Source organism: Geospiza fortis, unplaced genomic scaffold, assembly GCF_000277835.1.
Source record: "Geospiza fortis unplaced genomic scaffold, GeoFor_1.0 scaffold237, whole genome shotgun sequence".
Taxonomy (NCBI): domain Eukaryota; kingdom Metazoa; phylum Chordata; class Aves; order Passeriformes; family Thraupidae; genus Geospiza; species Geospiza fortis.
In genome coordinates this window covers 6,004,389-6,015,786 of record NW_005054319.1, presented here as the reverse complement: position 1 = coordinate 6,015,786, position 11,398 = coordinate 6,004,389, and the positions used below count along the sequence as shown (strand labels likewise).

The following is an 11,398-nucleotide window of genomic DNA, read 5'->3' as shown; positions in this document are numbered from 1 at the left end:
AAGTGCAATATGGCTCACCTGTCTTCTCCCAGGACCATTATGGAGACAGGTTCCCACTACAGAATGTTCTCTGATGTTCAAGAAAGTAAAATCTGAAATTATCCACAGTGACAGGTATGAACCTACACACAAATTAGAGCCAGTAAGACAAGTAACCAAGGGCTCAATGGGCATTTAGTATTAAATATCCTTTGCTTTCTGTGAAACTTGGTGAGCCAAGAGTGTCAGGATCCCTTTCAGGCTGGCAGGTCTCAGGCCAGGCCAGGACCAGGTACTCAGATGAGATCTGGCCAATCCCATCAACACAGAGTGGGGTTTGCATGTCTGACCATGCTTTTTCTGTTTCTGCAGGATGGATGACATCCAGCTGTGCAAAGACATTATGAACCTTAAGCAGGAGCTGCAGACTTTGGTAGCAATCCCAGGTAATGGCTGACTCCACCCAGTGTTAGGATAACCCCTGTGCTCCTGGCACCGTCCCCACCCATGCCCCAACAACCAGAATCTCCTCCCCACAAGGTGCAGTTTCATCTCTCTTTCCTCAAATCCTCATTTTTAATTCTCATTTTCCTGCCCATCTCTAATCTCTGTCTCTAAATTTCTTTTCATGCTGTGTTTCCCTGCTCCCATGGCAGCAACCCTGCAGACATCACTCAAACAAGGAGCACATTCCTTATTTCTTGCACTCCCTTGGCAATCTCGAGGGAACCAAGTGGCACAGAGATTGTCAGGTAAAAAAGACAAGTGCTGAGATACCAGAGATAAAAGAGGGAGAGGAGAAGGATTTATAACCATCACTCTGAATGTGATTGATTTTTCCCTTGCTACACCAATCCATTATCACGCCTGTAGTTAAATCTACCTTCGAGGATCGAGAAGAACAGGTTTCTACAAAAAGCAAGGCCCAAAACTCTGTTTTGTGTTTTGCCATAAATCTCTGCAAATTCCCTGTTTGAAGGAGGGACAGAGCTGTGGGCAGCTCTGCAGTCCTTGGCTCAGAATTCCAGCTGCCATCAGTGAGGAATTCCACTTCTCCACAGCTTTGCCATTTTAGATGATCCACAACAGCCCCACTGTGTTCAAGGAAAAAATAGACAGATCCTGCAGAACACTCAGCAACTGCAGCAGGCCAGTACATCACATATTACTGCACAGCCTCCAGCACCCTGCAGAAATAATTTGCTTAACTGCTCCTGCTTAAATACTAAGTCCAAGTTTTGACTGTCCTTTGGTTATCCTCATTTTTCCTCCTCACATTTTATTGTGCAACTTTGAAGGACAATTTTGTCCTCAGAAAGGAGAGAGAAGGGCATGTGTGACATAGGAAAGAGAACCATGCTGAAACCACTCACTTTTAGCTGTGTAAAAGCTTTGCCACATTTTGCACCTAACAGAAATAGATTAATAATATTTCTTACTTTTTCTTTCCTTATACTTCTTATAGCGGTCACATTTTAAATTTTAAATAATAACACTGTTGATTCATTATTCATTCAAATGGAGAGGATTACAAATCCTAGGAAGTATCTGTGAATGCTGCCCCTTGCCTCACTTTCCTGATCTGCAGCTTTCCTGTCCAGCCTCTGAACTAACAGATAGAGTTAATCAGCTTTCATTCTTTTGGTGTTCCAGCTGTTTGGAGGTTTTTTTTATCTTTTAGAAGTGATTTTCCAGTCTCAAGGCCTGAAGCAGAGACCCACAGAGAGCAGTTTCTCCTTAGAACTTCACAGATCTCAGCTAATTTAAGAATCCAAGAGGTGCAGCCCCAGCAGCAGCATCTGCAGGCAGGGTCACAGGAGCTTGGTCCTGACAAAGACAAAGCAGCTGCTGGCACTGACTTTGTGCTGACACAGCACGTGCCTAACCTGGAAAAACACTTTCCAGAAATGGATTCATTCACAGGATCTCCATCCTGATTTTCCTGTAGGAATACAGATTTGCATGGAGAGCTGCTCTTTGGTTTCAGTGGACACAGTTTAGCCAATTTCAGTAAGTGTGGAATCAGTCTTTTAGTACACAGAATATGCAGTATTTTGCCACATATATTAACATTTTTAGTAGACAGTTTCCTGAAGGATATAATGGGAGGGCACATCTCAGTTTAGGAAAAGGATAGATTGAAAGGAAGTAGAAAGTAGTTTCTATCTTCAGAAGTGAAGAGAGTCCTTGCTCCTTAGCCATTAACAGACAAAGCAGGAAAAAGCAACCACTTCTAAGCATTCTTTCTTTTTTTCAATCTGTACTAAAACCAATTGTTTCCAAGTGTCTGATTAGTTTAGCAATTTAAAGTGTCTTATAACTTAAATCAGCAGACACAACACAGCTCAGATGATCAGACTGCAGAGCTCACTCTGCCTCCCCCAGCTGCCGCTGTACTGAACTGGGCAGTTCTGCTGCCCAGAGCCCAGAATCTTGATTTAATACAAAGTGTCTTCATAGCTGCTCAAAATTTTCAGCTTCTCAGAGAAATACATGAGCTTGGATTTGCCTCTGGCTTTCTCATCTCTGCTGCACTTGCAAGGTTTGAAGAGTTCTGTCTTAAATACATTTGCTTTATAGCCTGAAACAACAGCTCTGTAATCCCTAACATTTATGACTTTTAGTTTGCAACAGGCACATCTTTCATGCTGCAAAATTTGTTGTTTGCAGACAACCTGGCCATTCCAGGCTGGCCAGTTAACAAGGACATATATTAATTACTCAGATTTTTGAAGTACAGGGAAAATAAACTTGCATTTATTTTTCCACATTTTACAATGGATGCTGTTGATGGGGATTTGCAGCTCACCTACCTTGTCAGAGTAGAAAAAAAGGTGTTATTTTCAAAATAACAGCCAAAGCTGTCCTGAAACACAGAGAAATAGCTCCTTTTGGTGTGATCTCCTTTCCCCTGAGGTCAGATGGAGTTTGTACATTGGATTCGAACAAAGCATCTGCAACTATTTTCTTGCCAAAGCTCTGAAAATTTTTCCAAGCAATGTCTTGAAGAGTCATTGCAAATTAAAAGCAGGCTTAGCAAACCCCACAGAGCCTTCAGCCCATTAAGCTGATGAGAGCCAAGAGCAGCGAGTGAGGAGAGCAGAGGCAGTGACCCAGCTTGCTGGGGTTTGGTGACTCAGTCTGGAAAACCATTGACTTCAATCAGCAGCTGATCCTCAGACATCTGCAACGTCCTACACCACCCCCTCACATTCCCCAGAGTCCAAAGTAACACACTCTTTTCTCTCCTTTTGACCAGAAAAAGAAAAAACAAAGATGGAGAAGCAAAGAGAGGATGAGCTGATTCAGAAGATTCATCGACTGGTACAAAAAAGAGATTTTCTTGTAGATGATGCAGAGGTGGAGAGATTAAGGTAAGAACCAAGAGCACCTGAACTTATTTAGTGGCATTCCACAAGCCTAATAATATAATAGATTAAGTGACAAAATTTAAATCAACATTAATGGGAGAGAATTGGTCCTTCAAAACAACTTACCAAGTTAAAAGCCTCCTCTCCATTCCATAGGAAAACCATTAAAATTAGATTACTCTAATTCTGTGGCTCTTTATCCCATTAATGATTCAGTCATCTCATGAATAACAGTGAGCTTTGGCCTCTTATTTTCCTACCAGAAACAATCTGGGCATTTACCATTGAAAAGAAAAGGATTTCTGCTGCTACCAGGGAATTCTCTTGGGAGAAGAAGTAGACATGAAATGGAATTCTACAAGGGACATATTTGTAGACATCTAAAATCCTCCTTTTTAAATTATTCATGTTGTCAGGTTGATTAATCCTATTCCCATCTTGTCATAGCAAAACAACCCAAACAACAACAAAAAACCCCAAACCAACTAAAAAACACTCAGCAGTACAGCCCTACCTAAGACATGGGCAGGTTCTGAAGCGTTTAATCTCCCAAAGAATTAGCCCAAAGTTGCCAAGAAAGTTGTAGGCTTCCTCAAAAGTTCATTTCGAGCACCCAAATCCAATCTTTGCTTTGAGATCAGCACTCTACAGAGTCAGTTTTGCTCTTACTTCCCCCTCATTCAGCAGTAAAGACTCAATCCATTTATCCAAAATGACAATATCTCCTCCAACACATTGAAATTCTAAGCAAGCAAGGAGAGGATTTGGCAAAGCTTCTGCCAGTCCTGCAGCTGATCAAAGAGAGCTGGCCAGAGGCAGCAGCTGACGAGGAGCCTGAGCTAGAACTGAACCCAGAGCTCTCACTGAGCCCTGTGTGCAAATCACCAAAGCCCCAGCAGCACTTTTCATTTAGGCAAATATTTTGCTTTTTAATAAGCAGCAAAATTAAATGTTTCTAAAAATAGCAAAGAAATTAATTGTTTACTAGTGACTTGATCCTAGCTGCTCTAGCTTTTGCTGTCCCATTTACAGAGAAAAGTCATTCCTCTAACAACTAGTTTTCTTCTTTCCACCAGGGAAAAAGAAGAAGACAGGGAGATGGCCGAGTTCCTTCGCACCAAGTTAAAACCCATCGACAAAGCAACACAGTCTCCTACCAGTGAGTGCCTAATGATTAAGAAAAATACAAGAACAAAAGGAAAAACTCCAAAGACAACTGGTTATAAGAGCATTTTCACAGGGCAGCCTCTGGCAAAAGCTAGGTGAAGCTAGCTAGATCACCTAGGGACAACTCAGGGTGTCAGCAACTGCTGACCACTTTGCTTTCAGATACCAAATTACCCCTTAAAACTGAATTTCAGTCACCTAGGCTGACTTCAGGACTGCTCTGCATGTTTTAAATATGCAAATTATATTTGTATACACAGTGCCACAAGCTGCTTTTCTAAGCAGTTCGATTTTTATTAATAATTTTCCTATTTCTGTAAAAATAATGGAAAAAAACCTCTTCAGGTCCATGCTGGAATACCTGAAACAAAGTTCACCTTTTTACTGCAGTCAAGATGGAAACTAGAGAAAAAACTGCAAAGTTCCACAGCTGACCCAAATTTCTTACATATTACCATCAGATATAGGCTTTTGAATCACCCCAACCCAAATCACTTGTAGGCAGAATGGAAGCACACTGGTTTCTGAGAGACAAAGTGGATTTCATGTTGCCTCAGAAGCTTTTAGCCACAACTTTCAAACAGAACAGTCACAGCCACAGCAGGAGCTGTAGCAGTTCACAGATTGATTTTGCCCTGTCTCAAGATGAGCTCTCAGGCAGAGTCAAGTGAGAGCAGTGCCCTTCTTAGAGAGGTCCAGCAGCTGAAGAGGTTTGTATCAAACATTCTGCCATTTTGCACAGGTCAAGATCTTGCTCAAGAGTTCCCAGAGGGACTGGAATGACCTTGAAGTTGAGAAGAGACATTTTAAGATGCATCACTAATTATTTATACCCCCTTAGTCACAGGGAGCATGACTCATCTCCCCTGTTTGTTTACTTTCTCATTGCTTTTAAATGCAGTTTTAAAGATAAAGATTCTTTTCACCCTGAAAAATGAAAACCTACCTTTATCTTGTTCCCTTAGTTACAACATCCAAGCCAATGAGAGAATAAATTCTAGCAATACTTTTGTCCTTCAGTTCCTTGTAGGGGGGTAAACAGTGAAATGACTTTGTGAAAAGACCCATGGCTGTGAAAGGGATACCTGCCTTGAACCAGATACAATTTTACCCTCCCTTTGAGATGTATGGATTCTTCAGCTCCTCTTAACACCCTTCCCTGAAGAGATAAGACTTTCTGAGCAGTTTCAAACCAGCAAAGAGTGTTGTTCAAACAGGAGCTGAAAAATTCAGGGTGGGTGAAGAGAGGGCAGGAAAGGTTTGCACCCTTTAAGGCAGAAGTAAGAAGAATTTGAGCAGCTCTTGGTTCTAATGGTGTCCTGTTTTGAACATTGCAGGCAGCCCAGCAGAAAAGAAGGCAGAACCTCCTCCAAGCAAGCCCACCATTGCCAAGGCAGGGCTGGCAATTATTAAAGATTGTTGTGGGGCCACACAGTGCAACATCATGTAGAGAGAGCCCTGGGCTTCCCAGCCTGCTTGTCTTTTCAGTGTTTCCATTGAGTGGAAGTGGATGGTGAGGGGAACCAGCAGCATCCTGCTGAGGGAGGCCAGAGCAGCTGCACAGGTGTCATCCATGGACTGCACCATGGCAGGTTCCTCACTGTTGCATGGATCACTCTACACGCATGCCTAAAAACAAAAGAAATCTATTTAGTGGCTGTCCAGGGACCAGAAGAGATCAGCAGTAGAGTCAACAAAAACCACCCCTGTCATACAGGTGAATGAAAAGGGGCTGTATTTAATCCAGTATGGTGTAAACCAGCAATTTTAATGGGCTATAACTTTAGAAGAATGTGTTGTACACTTTCCCCCCCGTGACAAACTCCACTCAAAAATCACCAAATTCTCCTATTTTGACAACTTTTCAGAACAATGCTATATATGGCACAACTGATAGAGGAAGCAACTGTAGGATAACTGATGTTGCATACAAAATACCAAACTTGTGAGATGTTCAACTACTTTGCTGTGGAGTTTCATTTCAAATTCTTCCTAAAGAATGAAATCAGTGACAAGGATGCTGCAAGTAGCTACAGATTTTTATATCCCATATGATATCCAAGTTTCTCAAGTCAAATTAATATTGCTTGCACCAGGGGAAATAAATCCCTGGCAAAGCTTTAGCAAAGCACAGCTACAGTAATCTGCAAGTTGATGATGCAGTCCAAGGTTGTGTCACTTCTGTTTTAGATCTCCAACTCCCAAGAAGTGAGAGAAATATTTGCCCAGGGTTTTGTCCATTTTTACAAGCTACATGCAGCAGGAGATTACACATCACTGAGAGATTGCTGGGAGAAGAACTGAAGACAAAATTTAACTAATATTGAAAAACCATGCTTGAAGCAAGTATTTATTGTATATTTTGTGACCACAAGAAATAGAAACTATCCATAAAAAAGCATAGGAAGACACAAGACACCCAATACGAATTGGCCACAAGACAAATATACAAATACAGAAGTAGGTATTTGTGGCAGGAAGATCACATTCTATATAAAATGGGTTTAAAATTAAGGGAAATACAGAAATACGTGTCTGTGTTTCACCATTAAGTGTGTTTCTGGTCTCTATGCAGATTAAGCTTGTGGAATCTAATATCTTTATATTAGCTGTCAGTAGCTGGTTTGTCTGTGTGATGGTATTCCATATAAATGTACTGTGATAGGTGTAAATAGTAAAATAAACGTACATGGATCTAGTGTGACAATCTCAGGCTTAGAAATAACAAAAGATAGCAACAAGTTCCTAAAATAACATTTTGCAAAAGGAACTTCCATTTTGTGAAGCCAGCTAAGTGAAGTGTGTGCTTATATACCAAGGAACCACAGTATAGGAAAGGAGAAAAAATTAACAGCAGTTACCCCAAAAGGATAAACAGTTATTTTTTTAGAGAGAAAAAGTATCTAATTAAGGTTGAACGCAATAGACACCATCTAAAGTAACTCAGACTGTCCTTATACAACTAAAACCTAATCCCTAGCACTGACTGATTTGATGAAAACCACTTGCATTTCCAGAATAAGTTCAGAATTGCAGACTCACTTGAGACAAAGAACCAACGTCACTAAGTACCTTCAATTTTAGGGATCAAAGAGGGAAAAAACCAAAAGGTTTCCACTGAGACGTGAAGCACTTTAATTACTTTGACCAAAGATGCAGGAAAGAGAACAAAGGCTGACTCTCATGTATGATTATAGTGTCCTTGTTGAGACATAAATACCACACTGAGCTCTGTAGTTCACAATCTGTACCTGGTGTGGGCTGGACTCTGCAGGGCACCTGGGTGCATTTACACAGTTATGGGGAAAACTCCTTTTAGGGGAGAAAATACACATTGGAGGGAAAGAAACACCCATTGGCTCCTGTAAAATTCCACAGGCTCTTGCTGGTACCCAGTTAAGACATCAGGAATTGTCAGTGTCTAAAGGCAAGAGGCAGATGTTCGGTGTCACTATTAAAGGCAAATGGGAGTCAGGGGAAAAGCTGTAGTGAAGCACCAACTTTAAACCTTAGGAGGATCAGCTGTGAATGCCACTAATAAAGGGTCCAGAAAGACTTTGCACATGGTTTTTAAGGCCCAAGGTAACTTCCGCACTTGAGTGTTTAACCCAGGCTGTGCTGATGAGTGGGGTGATCCCTACAGGCTGCACAGAATCCACCTGGGAATGGAGTGAAGCAAGTGCAATGTTGGTTTCCATGAAAAAATGTCATTAGCAAGAAACAGACATTCCTGAGAAGCAACACTCATGACCAGGCTATAGAGCAATCTCCTTTAATTAAAACCAAGAAGAAACACAGCAAGTAGGAATGTGCAATATTCTTACAGCTGAGCACTGGCAGCCAGTGCCCCAGAGGGACCTGAACTCCAGCAGTGTTAATGAGAGTGAACTTCATTTTCAGAAGTTCTAGCTTGGCTCAGCTGGAAGGCTTTCTGTATGCCAGTTTTTGTTTTTAATTAGCAAATTTCTTTGTTTATTTGGGTGGGTTTGAAGAGCTTGCCTGCAGTGCACAAGTGGTTCCTTCAGAAGTGGGTCAGTGATGCTGCTTAGCAATAAAGTCCTGGATTTTTAAGACTGTAAGGTCACAATCTCAACTGTGTTCAACACTGGGTTAGTGTTGCCTATCTAGAACACAGCAGAGCCCTTATGGCTGATGTCAAAGCTAATGGCTGCAATTAAACAAATCAAATTTAGGAAGGCATTAAGTGTAAACCTCTTGACCCTTATTTTAAAAAACCAGACTAAATCACTGAATATCCCAAGAACAACTAGGGGCTTTGTAACTTCCATGATTTGTGAGCACAACACATTGTACAATCCCCATATATAAAATCAGCAGAGTATCAGACAAGTATCTTTGGGTGACTGTAAGGAGTAACTGGCAGCATTTCAGAGTTGATTTTCAGCTATCAGTCACTGTCAGCAGAGAGAGACATTGATGGAAGCACCCAGTATCTCTTCTGGAAATCCTGGCTATTTATCACTTCAGAAAGAAGGCAAGGCGGTGGAAAAGGAAGAGTGTGTGGAAGAATATGTAAGGTGGATTTGACACACTCTGGTAAACATGACTGTGTTCAGGAAAGGATCTTGGTCTACTGAGAAAAACAAAAGTGCTGAAGTGCTGTTTGTACAAATCACCAATTCCACCAGCAAATGGTTCTCTTGTACCTTCCCCTAGACCTACTGAATCTCTTCCAAGTTAAACATATTTCCAAATAAACTAAGCTGCTGTGTTATACTAAGCCTTTGTTTCTTCCTGTTACTGAGGAAAAGTTGGTTGTGGACTGGAATGGGATGCAGCTCCTGTGCTGCTACACTTCTCAAGAAGAATAAGGTTACTATTCTGCACAAAAGGAGTAAAGCTGAGGGGTAAGTTTGAGATGCTACTGAAATAAAGGATTTTCTCACTGAATAAAGAAAGCCCACCAAAAAAGCCAATCTCATAATGCACTAAGATGACTTTGGAACCTCACTACAGACCAGAGCCTGCACAAATTAGACAGTTCCCAGCCCTACACTGAGAATGTAAGGGTCCTAACTCACCTGAGTATCAGAACTGCCATGACAAGAGGGCCCTGGTGTTACTGAAATGAACAAAAAATCCTCCCTCACCCCAGCATAAATGCTCCCATTGTTACCAAAGTGCATCTTGTTTCACATGATCCCATCCATCCTATAAACATCCAGGCAAACAGGCTGCTTTCAAACAGGATCTACCAAAAATGTTGCCTACAGGCCAAAATTCTTCTCCCTTCCATGTGCACACAAGACTCACCTGGGATGCTGAGAACAGCTCAGCAGCTGAGCCTGGATCCCAACAGCCTCAGCAGCAACTCTGGCTCAGAGATGAGTAAGGAGGGGCCTCACAGGAGATCTCCCCTCATATTTAATTTTGCTTTCTTGTTTCTTAATGAGGTAGTTTTCTGCAACAACACTTCGTGGGAGAGTGAGAGAATTGTGGTAAGACACCAAGAGATGTTTAAACTGATACCTCAACAGTGAATCTCATCAGTTACAGAGATCAGTGGATTTTAGCAGGCTTGATCACAAAACCAGAGGAGATGACTGCAGCTATCAAGTTTCTTGCAGCCAGTTACTTCATCCCAGGTACACCAACAGAAGAGTTTGCTGTTTTTCTCCTTCATGACACAGGCAGGATGCAATTCCTCACTTTTGAATTCAATAACTGAAAGACTGATGTGAAACTTGAGCCATGGCCTGACATACAATAGTGCTTTAACAGCCATGTCAAAACATGCTCAAATAACATCCTGAAGTGGCATTTCAGGAATTTCTTGTAAAATGACATTCTCTATTTAAATCAGTCTGCTTTCTGTAGCATACATCTAGCACTACAAGCCATTTTAATAATCACTTGAATTTGGATTTTTTTCTGTCTTTATCCACCTAAGTAATACCAAACAAAAATAGTCACACAGGAAGGAATACAGCATTTAAAGTGATGCTTGCTAGGAAAATGCTATTAATAGGAGTTAAACCATAGCTCACCATGCAACTAGTCTGTCCTGTTACATTATGGCAAACAAAATAAGCCATATTAATTTTAGAAAAAAAATGAAAGCTATTTCCATCACCACTTTTTTACTAACTTAAAACAGATGGCTTAACATAAAATGAGAATAAAAGAAGTGGGAATGTTTGCAGCACAGAACCAAAGGAGCATTTAAAATCAAACTCATCTTTTGAAGGTAATCACATACCAGGTGCTATGAGGGATTTTACTAATTCATTTACTTAAAAACATTCACAACTACAGAAAAATGAATTACAGAGTGGTGATTATAGGGTTTGTGGTGCTGCTGTAGGAGGGTTTTATAAACCACCTGTTCCTCCTTTCAGACTGGAGTATTCATTTCCAAGAGGCATATTTATTACATTGTTTATGAAGAATTTCCCAGTAAGTCTTTTAGATAGTTACTTTAAAATTATTTAGTGAACAAGTACTCTGTAAGGTCAAGTGATTGCTTATCTGCAACAGGCCTGACATTTATTCCAGCAGACTCCACTTAACAGTTCTGTTGAGCGAGAATATGTCACAAGACAAGAACCAAAAACCCCCAAAAAAGAGAAAGTCAGGAACAGCTCATCCAGGTCTTTACTTTTGTCCATGAAGCTGTGAGATGACAAAACAGTTCAGTTGAGTTGAATTTTTGTTAAGATTCTAAATTTCAAAACACTCCAGTGAAAGAAATTTTCCATATCTGTAGTTCCTGAACAATTACCATCTTCAAGCTGGAAAAAGCCACTATAACTCAAAACAGACTCATTAACTTTATTAATGTTCACATGACCTTATCTGCAACAATTTTAACATCTCAAAGGGAGACACACTGAGGAGGAGCACCTGACGTCCACCTGCTG

At 40.9% G+C, this 11,398-nt stretch overlaps 1 protein-coding gene across 2 annotated transcripts in view; it reads left to right on the top strand.

Moving 5' to 3' along the window:
- Positions 1 to 9,258, top strand: part of BMERB1 (bMERB domain containing 1) — a 23,969-nt gene extending 14,711 nt beyond the window's left edge. The window contains exons 2-5 of one of the 2 annotated variants that reach the window (XM_014306818.2): positions 352 to 425; positions 3,239 to 3,353; positions 4,427 to 4,509; positions 5,855 to 9,258. In XM_014306818.2, the coding sequence (XP_014162293.1) occupies positions 352 to 425; positions 3,239 to 3,353; positions 4,427 to 4,509; positions 5,855 to 5,967 (385 nt within the window). In that variant the 3' untranslated portion in view covers positions 5,968 to 9,258. Of the gene's footprint in view, positions 1 to 351; positions 426 to 3,238; positions 3,354 to 4,426; positions 4,510 to 5,259; positions 5,652 to 5,854 lie in introns of those variants that run through there. The other variant, XM_031056535.1, reaches the window with a different exon arrangement.
- Positions 9,259 to 11,398: the final 2,140 nt, after the last annotated feature.